The sequence below is a fragment of the Tetrao urogallus genome, assembly GCF_951394365.1.
Source record: "Tetrao urogallus genome assembly, chromosome: 7".
In the NCBI taxonomy this organism is placed as follows: domain Eukaryota; kingdom Metazoa; phylum Chordata; class Aves; order Galliformes; family Phasianidae; genus Tetrao; species Tetrao urogallus.
In genome coordinates this window covers 25,189,902-25,208,840 of record NC_136820.1, presented here as the reverse complement: position 1 = coordinate 25,208,840, position 18,939 = coordinate 25,189,902, and the positions used below count along the sequence as shown (strand labels likewise).

At 38.4% G+C, this 18,939-nt stretch overlaps 1 protein-coding gene across 1 annotated transcript in view; it reads left to right on the top strand.

Annotated features, from left to right (window-relative positions):
• SCIN (scinderin) overlaps positions 1 to 18,700 on the top strand; it is a gene marked incomplete at both ends in the record, with an annotated part of 43,548 nt that extends 24,848 nt beyond the window's left edge. The window contains 12 exons of the mRNA XM_079538186.1: positions 5,177 to 5,269; positions 6,512 to 6,644; positions 8,383 to 8,471; positions 8,709 to 8,924; positions 10,120 to 10,241; positions 10,440 to 10,530; positions 13,244 to 13,414; positions 13,885 to 14,062; positions 14,519 to 14,640; positions 16,187 to 16,264; positions 17,581 to 17,641; positions 18,567 to 18,700. Coding sequence (XP_079394312.1) covers positions 5,177 to 5,269; positions 6,512 to 6,644; positions 8,383 to 8,471; positions 8,709 to 8,924; positions 10,120 to 10,241; positions 10,440 to 10,530; positions 13,244 to 13,414; positions 13,885 to 14,062; positions 14,519 to 14,640; positions 16,187 to 16,264; positions 17,581 to 17,641; positions 18,567 to 18,700 — 1,488 coding nt within the window. The remainder of the gene's footprint in view (positions 1 to 5,176; positions 5,270 to 6,511; positions 6,645 to 8,382; positions 8,472 to 8,708; positions 8,925 to 10,119; positions 10,242 to 10,439; positions 10,531 to 13,243; positions 13,415 to 13,884; positions 14,063 to 14,518; positions 14,641 to 16,186; positions 16,265 to 17,580; positions 17,642 to 18,566) is intronic.
• Between the last annotated feature and the right edge of the window lie 239 nt (positions 18,701 to 18,939).

The window sequence follows — 18,939 nt, the reverse complement described above, 5'->3', positions numbered from 1 at the left end:
TAATACCATGAAGTGCTTTTGATAAATTACAGGGTAAAACCAAACAAATGATCAAAATGCCAGAACTGTGTGCTAACAGAAAGCATCCTTGGTGGTTGTCAGCACCTTACAGCATTTTCATCTTACTCTCAATCTTTGTTGGGGCTGGTGGGAGGCCCTCTGCTCAGGGTGAGCATGTAATGACATCTGTTGTTGCTGCAATTGCTGGTGAGTGGCAATTTCAGGCAGAAATTCTGCTGACTTATCTGGGAGCAGTTAAGCGAAAGATGTTTTGTTCTTCTTTAGTTTGATTGAAGTATAATTTTTTGAAAGATTATGTTTGCTCAAATAGATTGAAAGAGCTCTGGGTTACAATATTAAAACAAAAACAAACTAACAAAAAAAAAACAGTGAAAAAAGCATATTCATAACTGACCAATGTCAAAAGTAGTTTTTGTCTGGAGCAGATATCTATTGCAGTCATCATTTGCTGGCATGACAAACATAAGCCAATGTGATAGAGATGAACTGTGGCCAGTAATGTTAGCAGTGAAGCCCTAAAACCACCTTTGCCCAAAGGTCCCCCTGGATACACATCTGTACATCCAACTCAAGGGTCGGCCACTTTATGTCTTCCTCTTTCAGCTGGAATTTTTTCTCTTATTGCTTATTGGAGTAGATACTTGAGATGGTATTTATTTCAGAGAGGCATTCCTTGTAATATTCTTCTTTTGTTTTGAAAGTAAATATAAAAACCCACTTTCTTATCTGCCATTGAGTTCACGCTGTGCCTTTAGTTCAGAGCCATCATTCTGCATGAAAGATTTATTCTCTGTGACCAGTACATGTGTACCTAGAGCTGGTAGTAGCAGATGTATTTACTTCTGTCAGAGCACGTAAGAAAGTAATTGACGAGCTACTAAGCCTGATGCTTTCTGAAAGGAGCCTTAAGCTCTGTAAATGTCTCACTTGCTTTTCTTTCTACTGCTCTTAGCGCTTAAAGAGGGGAATTTGAATTTGTTTGAGACCCAAGCTTGGGATCACAGCCACAACAAATAGTTCAGTTTCAGACCCAGGAACCTAATCCAAATTGTGCAGTGAAATGAAACACAAACAGAGCGCTCGTGTACACAGGTTAAACTGTATGAAACTGGTTTGCTCTCTTAATTAACCTTCACATGACTTGTTCTTTGAGCATTGTTTTACTCGTTGGATTTTCAGCCTCACTGAGCTCTTTTAAACTTCCTGCTCCCATTTAATCAGTGTCACCTTCTCCAGTTGTGAAGACTGTGTTTACTAAATTCCTTCTTTTGGTGTGTTTATTTAAAATTACCTTGTCTCATTCTTACAGGTTATAACTTTTGTCTGTGATTCCTTCTATCCTTTCTGAGGGTAAGAGAGTGGAATTTCCATTGTCAGAAGAAACTCTGGCGCTGTATTCTATACTTCGTTGAGAGGGTACAGATTTGTGCAGAGGAGATGTGCACACAAGGAGATATAATGGGATTATAGTTTTGCAGGCAGGATAGACTACAGTGCAATGACTGGAAGATAAGAATGAAGTTGGGCAGTTGAAAAGGAACTGTTGTTTTCTTGGTCTCCCCTGAGATATTCTTGCACTAACCTACCATTGTCTACAAAAAAGTTTAACAAAACTTACAAAACAATGTGAAAAAAAAAGTTTTTAAAAATAATGCAGATTGAGTTTCTATTTTATTCCATCCTCAGCTCCCCTGGCAGATTTAAAATGTAGCATGAGAGTACCTGTAATATGCCCAAGTGCTTTTCTCCAGGATACTGCTAAAACTGCAGGAAGCAGTGATGGGGAGAGAATGGGTATTGCTCTGGGATGAAGCAGCAAAAGGTGAGGAAGGGTTTGACAGTCTAATATGTCACTGGCAGATCAGGTGGAGGGATATGAGGAGTCTCTGTGGTTCTAAAATCAAGCAAGATTTTAAAGATCCCAAGCCCAGAGAAGGAGGCAGCTATGACACAACTATGCTTTCAAGCCCCAGTTATGCCTTAGATTATTTCTATTATGTAGAAATACTAAATAATAATAACAATAATAAAATTAAAGAAATGGTTACAAAGTCTTTGTGTGCATCTGTGTATTTTGAAAGTTGTGGTTTGGTGCTGATAAGATGGTTGGAAAGCCCAGGAGTGAATGCGGCTGAGCCATCTTGTGTCCCCAAGAGAGCACTGCTGCTTTGAGATCTGTACATTTGATCTACACATCTGCATGTTAGAGCCCCAAATCTGTGAGCAGCCCAAGAGAACCAGCTCCAGGCTGTCAGCACACTGGCTCCTGAGACGTGACTCTGTGGGCTGTCTGCACAGGGATAACTGTGTGAGTAAAATTCGGTGTTGCTGACACAGTGTGTGAAACTAACAGTGTATGTAGATAAGGACCATAAGGTTCAGTATCCTTTAAACTGTTGATTTAGTTTCATTTTATCAGGGAACCATGCTGAATGGTTTCAGAAGCCTTTGACTCTGCCTCAGCTGGCATGTTCTCTTTTATTTATGATGCATCACATGAGGGGTGGCTCCATAAAGGTGAAGCACCTGGTGCTGCACCTCAGCCAGCCATATCCTTCTGTAGTTACATGACCCCGTTCTAGAGTACCACCTAATAACTCAATAAGCTCTTCGTAGTTTTATTGGTAACATTTATCAGTTGTCTCCACATCCAGGCAGATATGTGAGTATACATGGACTCAGCCATACTGCAGACATTTCCATTAGAAGGAAGAAAATCAACTTAACTGAGGAGGAATGTCTTTGGGACAAAACTTTTTTTTTTAGCATAAATTGCTTTCTGTTTAGACATGTTGTTTTTCCTTCTGTTGTTTGTGTCCTCTGACAGTCTATAGAATAAAGCATCTGAAATTGGTGCATGTTGGGAATGACATAAGTTGTCCCCAGTGTGCTGACTTTGTATTTCAGACTGTATTGTTTCACAGACAGATTGTGTCTGTTTCACACCATGACTGGTGTCCTCGTCTGCCTCAGGTTATTTCACCTTTGTCTCATCTCCTGTTTCTGATATGGGCACACAGTATTCCAACAGGGGTTCAGCTGAAGGCTTATTCCAGTGTCAATGCAGGCTGCACAGTCCTCTGTACCAGCAGATCTCTGTACCTGCTGGGAGAAGCAAATCATGGCCCATCCATCTTAGCAATGGTAAAAAAATGCTAGGATCTATGAATAACTGTGACTTCAAATACAAGAAAAGAGGACACCCTTTTCTGTTTGTTCCTGTGCTCCTCTGCAGGAGAATCACAGAACAGATCTTTCAGTGATACTCCTTTCTGATTGCCTGTGCTGTAGCATGGGGCTAGCTTCGGCCAGAGAAGCTGTTGTACAAGCTGCTATTGCAGAAACAGAATTTCCACTGAGATAGTTGTCCCTCTCATCATGCCAGTACTGATGAACTGAAAAGATTTAGAGGGTCTGGTAGTAATTCTAGTTTAGAAAGAAAAAGATGCACATCTTTGGACACCAGTAGGTGAGGCCAGCAATCTGAACTGTGTTGGAGCCATTTTTAGAAATGAATTTTTAAATTCTAGAACTTACTTGATTTAGCTGCTGCTAGAGCAGAGTGCTTAGCTCATGCTGTGGGCTGCTTCTGTCACGGTGCTTTCAGAAGCAGCATCAGTGCTTCCTGACCCAGTTTTAAAAAATATTCAGAGTGGCTCTTGCATAGCTGTCAAAGACTCCTGTGCATGCACAAATTGTAAGACTGGTAGATTTTATATTAATTTAAGAAGCTTACAACAAAGCATAATAACTGTGGTGCAGTGAGTATTCCATATGCATGGCAAGGGAAAGTGCTGACTATAACTGTCAGAAACCACAAGTTGAGTGTGAATGGGATTTCTGTTTTTACTGGAAGTAGCTAATTAAGCAGAAAAAATAGCAAGTATGGACTTCTGGAAGTTTTATTAATAGGAGTCTTTCACCCATTTAATAGTCACTGAAAGTCAAATCTTATAAAATCCTTAAACCCGTTTAGTATGTGCTCAGGCAAAGAAGCATGCCTGTTTGGGCATTTTCTGCCTTTTGCATTACAAAGGCAGGGTTATTCTTGGTGCTCTTCAACTTGAGTGTAGGCTGCTGTTAGTGTTCAAACCTAGGAGGGGAAGCATTTTCAGAAAACTTGTGACAGTATGCCATGTCTGCCCATTCTCCTTTAGGTGGTCGTTCACCAGTTGGTGCCACTGCTATGACAGTCTGGCCCCACTTGGCCTCACATGAATAACCTGCAGCCACGTAGTGCATATTCAGGGAAAGCTGAACTAGCTACTGAAGAGCTCCTAGAGATGCCTTTCTTATACTTTGAGGGAACAACTTTTTGAACTACAAGTAAATTATTTTAGATTAAACTGGAGCAATCACACTTAATAAGGCCATGTATTTTACAAGCTTTGCTAGGTTAGAAGATTCCACAGATGGCAAATTTCTGTAAAACACTTGTGCTACACTTGTTTTTTTTCATATTCCTTGTGGCTATATGCTTTGTCAGGCTTTCTTGTTATTAAATATTTAGAATGTTTTTGCATGCAACTCCATGTTATATGCAAATCTGCTATGTCAATAGAAAGGCTGTAACATCACTTGTACTCGCGACCTAATTAACTATCATTATCATCTTCACTCTGAGATGTAACTACATCAAAATTCATACAATTCTATGCACAATATTTGGATCTGGATATTCTTGCTGAACCTCTGTGAATTTGTTCTAGTAATGGTTGCTATAATGTTGTCATTGGTGCAACACCACAATGACATAAAACTACCACAGTGTTAAAACTGATCATCTAATGGTAGAACAAGAATATATTTTTCTCACCCCATGATTTTTTTCCGAGATCCTTGCTAATTTTTTTCCCATGCAACCTGTAATTTTAAAGATTTTTGAACTCGTAATCTGATATTTGATAAACAGTTGAAATATTTTTGAAGATAACTTTAGTTCATATTTTTCATTTTGCTTTAATTTTATTCTCAAACATTTCACAAATGAAGCCATCCCAAAAATTGTAAGAAGTCATCCATGAGTTTAGATTTAAATCAGATCGAGGGTAAAGATGATGCCAACTAATTAATTACTGGAACAACACATGGAAGTATTTGTGTATTTATACTGTAGAACCTATACTCTGTCTGATTTTATTATTCTCTTATACAGGTCTTAGGGGACAAGCCAGAGCTTCCAGAATGTAGTGATGATGACGATGAGATGGCTGATATTGCAAATCGGAGGAGTGCTAAACTCTATATGGTAAGTAGCTTTATTCTGGGGGGTTAGGCACACTCCGCAGTTATCATGCACACAGAGCCTTAGTACATGGAGTTCTGGTTTCACCTAAAGAACCACAGTTGTCTTGGGTGATTTGCAGCCAGTGGCCAAGATTCTCACACAGTATCAAGATAGCCCAGCTGAAATGAGGAAAAAATATTGATTACAGCCCTGTTTACCAGAAAATAAATTAAGCATGGCCTGAGACCCATTAATCATAGGTCAAAGAACAATTAGCTGACTTAAATCTGAAATCAAAATGTTTCCTGTCTTCTTGGTTTCAAAAGTGATAGTTTTTATAGTTGCGTGTGATTTATCCTTAACAGAGTTTGAGAGATAGGCAGTTTTATTTTTCTAATTAAAATCCAAGGAAATTTGAATGCGGAACTCTTTTCTTTTCAATGTTCCTTTTCTCTTTTCTCACTTCCCATGGATTAACACTGATTGGGACTGTGCCAATATCAGAAAAATTCTTCATTACCAGTGTCAAAGCAGAGCCAAGTTTTGGTATTTGATCATTTCTGACAAAAGAAGCCTGTTTTGAAATGAAAATATATGGACATTCCATTTCATTGCAGGAAGCTGCAGAACTGAAACAATAAATTATTGATTTTCTCTTTTTCTTTCCTTTCATGTCTCTTAACTTTCCTTCATGTTGCCTTCTTGAGAAGTGAGAAACTATTTGGAAAAGGGGGTGTTTTTAATGAAATCTAGAAAAGACTTTTATTCTCTTAAAAATAACAAGATCTCTTAATCTCTTATTCTCTTAAAAATAACAAGAAAAAAAAAAAAGTTATTTCTTCCTGAAGACTACAAAATTTCAATTGTTCTGTAATTTCAGTTGTTCTTGTTTAGCATGTAAGTGTAGCTTTGGCTTCAGTGAGGGTGATGTAGTAGCAGAAGATGACACTAATTCATAGGATAGGTTGATATAAGCATATGTTTATAACTGTGAGATGTTCACTGTATACACATTTGAACCCAAAGTGTAAGAGAAAATTATTTGCTTTTAAAAACTGAGAGATCACTAAAATTAACACTGTATCTCCCTCTGCTGGATTTAACATTAAACAAATCTAAAAAAGTCATTGTCCTTACTTTCCAGCAGGATAAAAATTTCAGACATAGGAATAGTAACTAATTTTTATTGTAATTTGGAGAATGGAAATTAGTTTGATGACCAAAACCAGAGTTCATGTGAAGTTGCAATTATTGCTTCCTTAGGTGTCAGATGCAAGTGGATCCATGAAGTTGTCAGTGGTAGCAGAGGAAAACCCCTTCTCCATGGCTATGCTTTTGTCAGAGGAGTGCTTCATCCTGGACAATGGTGCTGCAAGGAAGATCTTTGTGTGGAAAGGTAAGAGGACCCTTCTGTTGAAAAGGCAGAAGAAACACAGTTCTGAGGGATCAATACAGCATCCACTGAATAGCCAAAACTTTATACTGACTGGACACAGTATGGTCATGGTTCTGCCTTGGCATGGTCAATGGACAAGGATTGCTCATGTCAGTAAAGGCTTTAAGAATGTGTCTTGTTTAAAGATCCTGTCTATTTTTAAGACATCTGTAAGCTTAATGCTTAAATGTTTATCTAAGTAGCAATTACAAAGCAAACATAAAGAATCCTGCAGATTTTGTGTATTGCCATCAAATATCCATCTTCTAGGAAAAATTGGGCTTTGAAGGTTTGATAACAAGTAGGTATTATATTTTCATACCTTTATTGGTGGAGATGTGAAACTGAAAGGTGAATAATAATTACAACCTCCATCTTCCAGGGACCAACTGAAAACTTGCTTGTTGTTTTTTCTCCTGAATATTTCTCTGTGTTATTATCAATGGTGCTAGGACTGTCTGCAGTCATTTTAATGGATCATTTTCCCAGAGAGGAAAAAAAAAAAAAAAAAAAGAGAATTAGGTCTGGACACTGTACTTGGAATGCTATGGTGATGCTATTGCATTTAACATTGAGTATCTCCTCCCCCCCACCCCCCCCTTTTTTTTTTTTTTGTCTGAGGCAATATATTAATTCTTCTGTGACATTTGCATTTCTTTCTGCCATGTGAAATAGCAAATAATTAATCAATGCAGTTGTCAAACTTCTGAATCCAGGAAGTATTAGGAAGTATTGTAAGCATCCTGCTTGAGTAGTTATTTGCATTCAGGGATGTAACCTATAAAAAATAACATATGGGGGGATTGTGCTCAGAGTCCTGAGCCTGACTCCTGGTTTTCCCTCAATTATATCCAATGTAGGTCTTGTGAACGTGGACCTACTTGTTCCTTTGTGTATCCTCACTTTGCTACCACTGATAATGATAATGTGTCAGAAAAAAAACATTAATCTGCAAGTCTCACCCTTGCACTGAGAGGCTGCAGTTATCATTGCTGCTGGAAATCTTCAGCCCACTAAGCTGAGGAGTGTGAATTACTTTGCTAATAGTCTCATTCAAAACTGAATACAATGAATAGCTTATCAGAGCATCTTGGTAGACTAAGAAGTCTTTAAAGCATAGTCGTTGACTGCTGGAATGCAGAACTGATACAAAAAAAATCATCCCACTGAGGCTTTCAGAGATGTCTAATACTGAACAGGGTAGAGGAAGGAGGAATGGGTGGGGAAAAGTGGTGGTAAATTGCACAGCACAGCCAGATTGAAAGGGAGTTTCATTTACTTGGAAGTAGTAGAATTGTGGTGGTGCCTAATGAGGGGAAGGCAGTTCTAGAGAGCAGCTTCAGTTAACACACTGCAGCACAGAAGACAAGGATTCACACACACACAGAAAATACCCCGAGTGTTCTTACTGGATGTATACCTCAAACCTAGCAGAAATTTTGAGTAGCCTTTTTCTTTCTTTCTTTCTTTTTTTTCCAACCAAAACACACAAAGCAAAAGGAATAACGTTTCTTTTTTTCAAAACCATTAAGGTACTGTTTTGGCTGTTCAACGTTGTGTGGATCTCATTTTTCGTGTTTGGTCAAGATGGAGGCATAAGCAATGTTGAAGAGAATCTGGCTCAAGGGCATCTTGTTTTGACAAAGTCGGTGAGCTCACTGCCTTTTCTCATGGATTGTTGTTCTTATCTTTAAACCAGGCAAAGATGCTAACCCACAGGAAAGAAAGGCTGCCATGAAGAATGCTGAAGCATTTATACAGCAGATGAATTATCCTGCCAACACACAGGTGTGATCTGTTTATGAGTTTATGAGATGATACCAAGAGATAATGAACTCTGTTAAAGGCTTTGTTTTTAAATCAGAAAAAAAAAAAAAAAAAAAAAAAAAAAAGAAGTATTTTTTTTAAGGGCATATAAGTCCATAAGGGCAATGTTTTATTGACAGATAATTCAGAAGAGTTTTCATTTCAGTAACCATGTCAGCCTTGTTTTCATTCCCTCTCATGTTTCCTGTTTCATTTCAGATTCAAGTGCTTCCAGAAGGAGGTGAAACGCCAATTTTCAAACAATTTTTCAAAGACTGGAAGGATAAAGATCAAAGCGATGGCTTTGGCAAAGTATATGTCACAGAGAGAGTGGCTAAAATTGAGCAGATTGAATTTGATGCTACCAAGTTACACGAGTCTCCACAAATGGCTGCACAGCATAACATGATAGATGATGGCTCAGGGAAAGTACAGGTACTTTTTGTGTGGTTACACCTATTCCAATTTCCGCCTACCCAGTTTCTCTGTTACTTGTAATAGGTTAAACTGCTACTGTATGTTTTGCTATGTAAGATATTATGTTGAGTACAATTACATTAATGGTTATTCCTACAAATAGACTTGAAGTGGAAAGTGAATCTCTTTGTCAGCAGTATGCTGGCATGTAATGTTATTTTTATGCTCATGAAAGATGTAGCAGTCATCAGAAGAAATCAAAAAGCAGAAATATCTCCCCTTTTATAAAATAGTTATACAGGAAATACTTTAAATACGATCCTTATAACTAAAGGAATGCTTCTATCCCACATCATCTTGAAATCTGGAATGGGAAAACTTGCCTTTGGAGTCAGAAATTTAATCCATTTATCTACATATGTCTTGTTGTACCTGTCCTGTCTGCTTCTTTGTCCCTAGTGAGTGTTTCGGGTAGCCTGAATTTTGAAAGAATATGATGACTTTAGAGTCTTTTCAAATCTATCCATATCCCATTGAAATCTCTTTGGATTAGTCTTTTGTATAATCCAGGGAATATATTTGGACTACACAGGGCTAGCTTGGTACTGCACCAACGCACCTTGTTGGATACAGGTCTGAATGTTGGGATCCTGAAAGTAAGAGGAGGAATAAATGTCCACAGTGTTATTATCTTATTTTTGCATTTCTGACGTCATACTTGGAATGGTCCATGGATTTCAGCCACAGCAGCTTAGACCTGGAGCACTTTTTATTTATAATTTCAACTACATGTTTATGAAGGGCAGCTGTTAACTGAGTTGCGCTGGAGTGAATCAAATACAAGAAATCTGCAAAACTGTATCTTGAATACCTCTCCCAAACACTATTATAGTTCTACTGGGAGCCATAATGTTGTGACATTCTTGTTACACTATCATCTTAAGACGTTAAGAAAGTAAGTTCAAATATAGCATTATGAAATGACATTAAAGCATCAAGACAAAGAAGAGTGTACTGCATGGCTTGTTGATCATTATTCATTCATTCTCTGGATGTAGGGTGCAAACATATCTTTCATACAGTCTTTCTTGGTCATATACTATAACATTTGAGAATAGAAGAAAAACTGCTTAAGGTATGATAGGACAAATTGCCTCTTGAAGAGACTGAAGATGAAGTTTAGCATTTTGCAGTGATTTCTGTGTTTCCCCAGATCTGGAGAGTGGAAAGCAGTGGCAGAGTTCCTGTGCAACCTGAGACATATGGACAGTTCTATGGTGGTGACTGTTACATCATCCTTTACACTTATCCTAAAGGGCAGATCATCTACACATGGTATGTGTTGACAGCTTTGCACAGACCTCCTGTATGTGGATATTATTTTATGCTGACTTTGTATCCTGTTGAGAAGAGTAGAGAGTCACATGTAAATGCAGGGTTATTTACTATATCTTGGACATGCAGTATAATCTCTAGACCATTTTGAAATCAGGCTCAATCATTGTTTTTTTTTTTTTACAATGTCTTCCTCAGGCAAGGAGCCCATGCTACAAAAGATGAACTGACTGCTTCTGCATTTCTAACTGTTCAGCTAGACAGGTCATTGAACGATCAGGCTGTGCAGGTTAGTGTCTTTGGGATGACCTTGAACAGAGAATACAATATGGATGCAGAAACAAGAACTGAAAGGAGGAGATAGTGTTTGAAGACAGGGAATATCAACTGCTAATGGTGATCCCTTCTGTGTATTTGTCATCTATCAAGATATTTAACTTCCATTCAGTGCATAAACTGCCTGAAATTACTTGTGTTTTATCACAGCTTAATGGTACAATGATTAGCCATGAAGCACTGTAAATACCTCACAGTTCACTCTGCAAGAAATTGTGCATGTTGCCATACTGATCTTTTTTCATAGCACTTAGCTTAGTTGCAGAAGATAGATGTATCTCCTTAGTTGAAATAACAAGAGTTTGTATTCACACAGTCTTTTTGTCACTGACCCGTTTGTACTGATAAAACCAAGCTGCCAGTTACTTGAACTCAGTTAAAAATTGTTTTTCCAGCTTTTCCCTTTTATTTTCTTCATACAACTAATACTGTTTTATCCTCATATTTGTTTTCAAATACATTTCTTACTTGTATTGGGCATTAACCAACATTGGGTAGGAGGAGCTGTGGAAAGCCCCTTATTTTCACAGAAGTGCTCAAGCAGGAAGATGGCTAGGGACAGGCAGGGATTTTCTAGGCACTAGAAGGTAATTATTCATTTCCCATCCTTTAGTTACCAATGTTAGGGTTTCCCCCACCCACCAATGTACACTAAACTGAAAAGGTAGATTATACTTCTGCCTATTAATCAGTTATGATTTATTACTGAAAGTATACTCAGGAAAGTTTAAAATACTTCCAGTTAATTATTCCTTGAAGTATTCCTAACATATGTTCTGTTTTTGGACACAGCTTGGCACCATACAGTTTTATCTCATACCTACGATCAGTACTGCAGGAATAATAACATTACAATTAAATAACTGCAATAATATGATTAAGAGGCTGTTTTATTCGAGCTGTGTGTTTAAGAGGTTTAGGTTAGATACTAGAAGGAAGTTTTTCACCCAGAGGGTGGTGACGCACTGGAACAGGTTGCCCAAGGAGGTTGTGGTTTCCCCATCCCTGGAGGCATTCAAGGCCAGGCTGGATGTGGCTCTGGGCAGCCTGGTCTGGTGGCCGGCGACACCGCACAGAGCAGGGGGGTTGAAACCAGATGATCATTGTGGTCCTTTTCAACACAGGCCATCTATGATTCTATGATTCTATCTTAAGTACAGGTAATATATTCTAGGTAGGCATGTATATGCTTATAAATACATACGTATATGTATATGTATGGATTTGTATGCATATACTCGTTTACCTAAAATATATCACCTGTACTTAATGTGTAAAAGCATTATCGGAAAGGTTTGAAGTGTATTATTTCTGCTCACTAGATGGCACTACAGTACAAATTAGTATTAAAACGCCATGAGACCATTTGTTTTGCTGGAATGTTTCCCTCAGTGCATTTCTTCTGTGTTGTTTTTGTTTTTTCATTTGTTCGTTCTTGCTGTTTGTCATTTGTAAAATCCTGCCACAGTTTTGCAGCTTGACATCCACAAGCATACATGTTAGGTGTCCCAGTCAGGTAATGTTCTCAGTCTGTCCAGCAGTGCAGCAGCTGGAAGTGCTTCCTTGGCAGCCCAGCACAATCTGCTGGCCTGCAGCAGCTTTTCCTTGGCTCTCTGCTGCTTCCAGCTTGACCAGGCATAGCTCGGGGCCTTGTACCTTGTACCAGAGCTCTGCAGCACGCTTATACTGAGCTCCCCTGCCTCTGGCTGAGTACAGCAGTATCCTCAGCCTGGTACTGCCATGTCCCCTGGGTGTTTTGCATAGGAAGCAGAGCCAGTATGACCAAAAGACAGGCATGGTTCCTCTGTGTGCAGCTGCCTTTCGCTGCCTTCCTAACAGGCAGCTTTCCATTTATTTGCTTTTCTTCCCCCTGCCCCCCTCAGCTTTTCTATCCTGCCATTCTTCCTTTTGCCTTCATTTCATGCAAGATGTAAGTCACTTTTCCTTGTATAAAGCAAGGGGAACTTGCATAAAAAATCCATATACAATATAGTCTTTAGCTGTTGCAGCTTTTGTTTCCTTAGGTGGGAAAAGACAGACGATACTCTCATAAAGGAAGAATGAACAGAAAGTATACGAGTAACTTATACAGTACATTAATCTGTAAAAATAGCAGTTCTTCATAGCTCAGTGTTCTTTGAGATGGTAACAATTTCTTCTGTATCTGTAATGGAAGTTCCCTTCGGTCATCCATGTTATTCACACAAGATGGATTTATGCTCATCTTTTTTATCGTACTACAGATAAATGCACACATAAAAAACCAATCAGGAAGAACAACTGTCTTCTTGTGTTTAAATACACAGCCCCTAAAATTTCAAGTTATTGTGTTAGTGGAATTAAGTGACATGCAAAACTCCATGAAATGACAGTTCTTTTAGAAAAAAAGCAGTTTTCTTATTACAGTAGATAGTAGACATTTTAATCAGTGAGACAATATTTTAGAGGTTTAAATCCTATCTCTGTGTTAACGTGATTAACAACAAATGTCACAAACACTCTAATGTGTCTGGACCTATATTCTTACATCTTCTGTTTGCCAGTTCCTGCACTTGCTGACACTCCTGGTTTTATTAGCTAACATCCTCTATGCTATTCAATAAAGGCTAAAAATAATTACCCATGTCCTCTTCTTTCTTTTATTGAATTTTGTTATGTATGTACAGATTCGAGTCAGTCAAGGCAAAGAGCCTCCCCATTTACTGAGCCTCTTCAAAAATAAACCACTTATTGTCTACAAGAATGGGACGTCCAAGAAGGAAGGTCAGAAACCTGCTCCACCCACACGGCTCTTCCAAATCCGCAGGAACCTAATGTCCATTACAAGGATTGCTGAGGTAAAGTCACCTGCTAAATAATATGGTATAGCTGCCATGAGCTGCTCTTACTATCTCTGTTGAATAATCACATCTGGTATGAACACAACTCTAAAAAACACTGCTCTGTGTGACCAACCTATCTCAAAAATCAAAGCGAATAAAGTATAACTGGCTACAACCAATCTGCTTGTTGCAGAGGAAAGTGTATGAAAATGTGTAGTGAGCAATCAACTGACAAAGAACCGACAAGAAATCAGCAACCTTAATGAGACAGTCCTTCCTAGTACCTAAGATTTGTCCTTCAAGTCAGATCCTAGTTTCAAGTGAAGTTCATCTCTAATTTATGTCAGTGTAAATCCAGGAAAAGTTCAAATTAACAAAGCATAGCTGAATAACATCTGTATGCATGTTTTATAAAGCATTCAAAATAGTGACCTGTGTTATTTGAAAATGGGAAGAGTGAAACAATTTTTTTCTTGATGTTCTAGGTTGATGTTGATGCAATGTCACTGAATTCCAATGATGCCTTTGTTCTGAAACTTCCAAACAATACTGGTTACACCTGGGTGGGAAAAGGAGCAAACAAAGAAGAGGAACAAGGAGCTCAATACATTGCCAGTATTCTTAAGTGCCAGACTGCTAAGATTAATGAAGGCCAGGAACCAGGTTGGTTTCTAATGGGCAGCTGTGGATATACAGTACTGTATGGAAATACAGCATAAATATTTTTCACAATTACATATTTTGTAAGCAGAACCATGTGCTCGCTCTCTCCCTTTGAAAATCTAACTCAACATTTTACAATGGAAATCGATCTGAAATTGGCTGATGCACAAGTAGTGCAATGCCCTGGAAGTCTGTAGGACAGCAGCTGGTGCTGCAGAGCAGTGTGATCCTTTCTTAGCCCTTGGTGACCAGGAGGGGAGCAAGACATTGCTCTGTGTAAATCTGCAAGTGAGACCTTTATTGTTATGCTGACAAACTGGAGGAAGAATTGTAAGAAAATGCACTCATCTTTGAGGCAGCAAATAAAATGCTGTTCAGGGATTCTTGAAATAGTACCAAGCAAAACCATTAAATGTTAAATCCACTGCTATATAAATTATGCATTGTGTATTTCAGAGGAATTCTGGAAAGCACTTGGAGGTAAAAAAAAATATCAGACTTCATCACAGCTTTTGACAAAGGCTGAAGATCATCCTCCTCGTCTGTATGGTTGTTCTAATAAAACTGGCAGATTTATTGTAAGTGTATAATGGATACTTTCCTCTTTCTTTAATAGTATAATTTCTGGCATGTTTTATCTTGGGAACCAACGGGTATTCAATTAATTTGGGGACCTGGCTTTTCTTTGTGTAGTTAGTAGTGCTTAACAAGAGCTAGAAAGTTGAGGCTTGATGCTTTGAATCATTTCAAGTGCAGAGAATAGAAGAGACAGAAGAATTGATACTGGAGATGTCTGCATAGCCTGCTCTAGCTGCGGACTAGAGGCTTGCAGATGCAAAAAGATGAGGCGTTTACCTAGTCAAAAGCACTGCGTTCTTGCAGAGCATTGCCAGTCTGCTATCATTTCTCTGAGAAAGTGCAGGTCAGTGCCTTTCCCTTTATGTGTCTGACAGTGGGGGTGAGGAAAAGAAACATCCTAAACCTTTGCCAGAAAACCTTATTAGCCTGAAATTTTCTGTAGAGATTCAGGACATGTAATTACCTCTAAGGTACTGGCCTCTGCTCAGGAAAGTAGGAGGACATATTTCCTTAGCAGAAATATCCAGAACTGTGTGCTGGATATTAAGCGTATGGCATAGGCTTAATTACTTACCATATTCTGGGAAGGTGTTACTGTTCAGAAAAGATAAACTAATTTTTAGATAGGCAAAATAGTTGGCTACCATCTCTGCAACTTCCTTAAGAGAAATCTCATTCATACCGAGAGAGATACTAGAAATAGGATCCTTTAATACGGACTTTAAAATCTTGTAACAATAGTAAAGCATATTGTTCTAGCAAGCTTCTAAAATACTCTTGTGAAATACAATAGGATAACCAGTCTCACTATAATATCCAGCTGGCAGCTATGCACTAGCTTGGTTTTCTGTTTTAAATCCCCTGCAAATCTATGAAATTCCATATCTCCCATTTCATTTCCTCAGTACCTGACTCACCATTAATAAAGCTCACCACAAGAAGGGGGTCAGATCACTCAAAGCTTCTGGCCATCATATTATGGTAGAGAGAAAAAAGGATTGACTTTTGCAATTCTGATTCCAATCCCTCTAGTACTCCTGCACGACCAAGCATAGCCAAATGCTTGATAGACCTCTACAATTAACAGGCTATCTATTAGCTACATTATTAGCTCTCCTGCTCACACAGATGAAAATTAAACTACTTTCTTGTCTGCCTGTAAATCCCTGGAAGAAGCAAGCAGTCTGCATTTCCTCTGGGGGCTAATCCTTAATGGCTTAGTTAACTATCATGTCTCATTTTCAAGTGACTGGAAAGCATGCTTGCATGTGTATTTCACCACTGATCTTACCCAATGCAAATCAGAATAGTTTCTTTATAAATGAATGTAAGCTGCTTGAATACATCAGCTGTAAAATTGGTTTAGTTAGTTTGGTACATGTCACACTATGGAAATCTCCCTGTCTTCTCCTTCTGGCAAACTTCAGTCCTAATTCACAATGGTCACAATTCCTATTATCCTTTAAAAAATTTCTGTGGTCTGTCCAAAACTGGAGAAGTCATTAAGGCAAAAGCAAAAAATACCCACCAGAGTGTCCTTTTTAGATTGAGGAGGTCCCAGGAGAATTCACTCAGGATGATTTGGCTGAAGATGATGTCATGTTACTAGATGCTTGGGAGCAGGTAAGCTGCGTGTTTTACCACTGTTGTTTTTTTGTGGTAACAAGAATTTATTCTTAACAACTTTGCATGTAAGATGGGAGGAAAGATCATATTTCTGAGAATGAAAGAGGTTTTATTTTCTTTGAATTGTATCACTGGGAGTTGTATTTTCTGAGTTCTATGATGTTCTAGTGTGAATATACGGGATTGAATTTCTAAGCGTAATGTCACACCACAGCAGACACTTCCCATTAAAACCAATGGAGGCTGCAAGAGTATAAGCTCCAGGATTGAGGCTCTTGAAAATGTTCTTGACTTCATCCCTAAGATTTCTTAATTTTAAGAAAGAAGGTTATTGCAAAAAAAAAAAAAAAAGCCACAAAATCAATGTAGCAGCATCACCTATGAAAAAAAATCTTTTTAGAGAAGGGGACAAACACCAGACCTTTATATAGATTTCTTCAGAAAATCTGAGTTGAGGGTGAAGAAATAATCACCATTATTTTGCTGGATTCACAGAAAACTGAAAATATTGAGAGATTTTTACATGGCAGGCAAACTTACTGTGAGTGTGGAAAGCACATCTGTGTCTCACATTCTCTCTATTCTTTCTCTGCACCTTGGAGGCAAATGGGGAGAACATCATGCTTTACCTGTCTTCTTTAGCCTAACTTTCAAGGGAAAAAGGCTGAAATTTTAGGAAATGCAAAGGAATGTGCAAGGCCCATACAAGAAGGAGCAGAGAGGAAGGCAGTATTAAGAGCTGGGTGGGAAGGTGTTGGGATATACTGACTCAGATATGAATGGAAAAGATCTGGGAAAAGAAGCTGATTTCCAAAAGGATCCCAGCAGAAAGAAAGAAAAGAAAAAAAAGAAGAAAAAAGTGGAGATTGCAGACTGGGGCTCCGGAAGTGGGGTTATTCAGTGAAGTATTCAATACTCTGAGTAGCATCTGTCTCAGGGCACCAGTGTTGATGCATATACAGAGCCTGATCCACACTGCTCCTGTTCAGCACTTTCACCTGTACCCAAAGAGCAATCTCCTTGCAAACTTGGAAAAGATGATCATGGAAAATGTAATTAGAGTTCCTTTCATCTAAGTGCATCAAGTCTGGCATTCCAGCGTCAAGAGAGTGGTGAAATTGTTGAGTATAGATCTACATTCTCTAGCAAGGGAAAAAAACCACACATTAATTTTGGTTTATGAGACCTGTGTATCTCTGCAGTACTTTCATAGAATATATTATTTCTCCTAGTGGAATCAACTGTTTTGTGTTTTGCCTACTGCACATAAAATCCTAATAAAAACACAAAAGCTTTCTCTCCTCTGTTTGCAGGTTTTTGTCTGGATTGGGAAAGATGCTAATGAAACAGAACGACAGGAATCCGTTAAATCTGGTAAATCAAATCAATTTGGCAGAATTGTGAGGGAAGTAGCATCAGTAGTGCTTAAACAAATGAAAAGATATTGAAGAAGAAATGTAGCTGTGTTTACAGTATTGTTTAAAAGAGTTACTGGGCTTATTAGAATTTAACCCTGGGTAAGATTATTTTCTCCTTTAAATGTAATTTAAAACTCATATATCTTTCTTATCCGTAAATTTATGGAGAGAAAAATTAATCAGAGCTTTTTAAAGTGAATATAGGAGAGGTCAATGAAAAGAAACTGCACTGAAAATAAAATGAGGTATTACTGACCAAAACCATACAATGTATAGTCAAAGGAATGCCAACAAATCCCCAGCTGTCTGTATTGCTACCCTTGCAGGAGGAAATTCCTACTGCAGGACAAATCAAGACAATTTACCTGGAATGCACCTCCTTGAAAAATCCTCTGTCATCTTTGGTGTGATTTCTTATACCTGAGCCTTCCTGATGGAATTCCTGCTAAAAATGCTTACAGGCATTTCCTCAAAGCAGCTAAGGTTGCCTTGTTGCATTTCCATTAGGTACTGATGTTACACTGAGACGTCAGGGGATCTGTACTGAATGCAGATTTGAAGCTTTTACATGGCAAAAATGGGACTAAAGCTTGTGAATTTGCAAAGCACCAGTAAATGTATTCTCCTGATCAAAAACCAAAACACGGTTGTATGGCAGTGGACTGACTAGAGTAATAATCACTGTTTGACTCTTGTGGAAAATTCTTTCACTGGCAACTGGGAGAAATCAGCAATTACTTGACCATTTCATTGCCTTTGAAATAATGAATGGAATACCTTATTGTAATAGCTCTGGGTTCTTTCTCTTGAGCTTTCAATGTATTTTTTATGCCAAAAGAATTAACTAATATTTTACATGTTTCATTTCCCCCTGTTTTTAGCCAAACGTTATATTGAAACAGATCCTTCTGGCAGAGATAAGGGGACCCCCATCGTTATTGTGAAGCAGGGGCACGAGCCCCCAACCTTCACAGGCTGGTTCCTGGCTTGGGACTCCAACAAATGGAAAAACTGATTTACCCAAGAGATCTTCAGCTTCAAGCCAAAGAATTATCAGTGCACAACTATTTTCTAGTATTTTCAAGCATAAGCTTATGCAACAACACGATGCAAATGTTGTTAGCCTTTCCTGAGCTTCGATATATTTATATGAATAACGTAGCAGCTCTCAGTGCTGGATAGGATAAATGATAAGTGTCAGGTGAGGTGGGAGGGACTTTTCATGTAGGAAATATATAACCTATGAATTCTTCA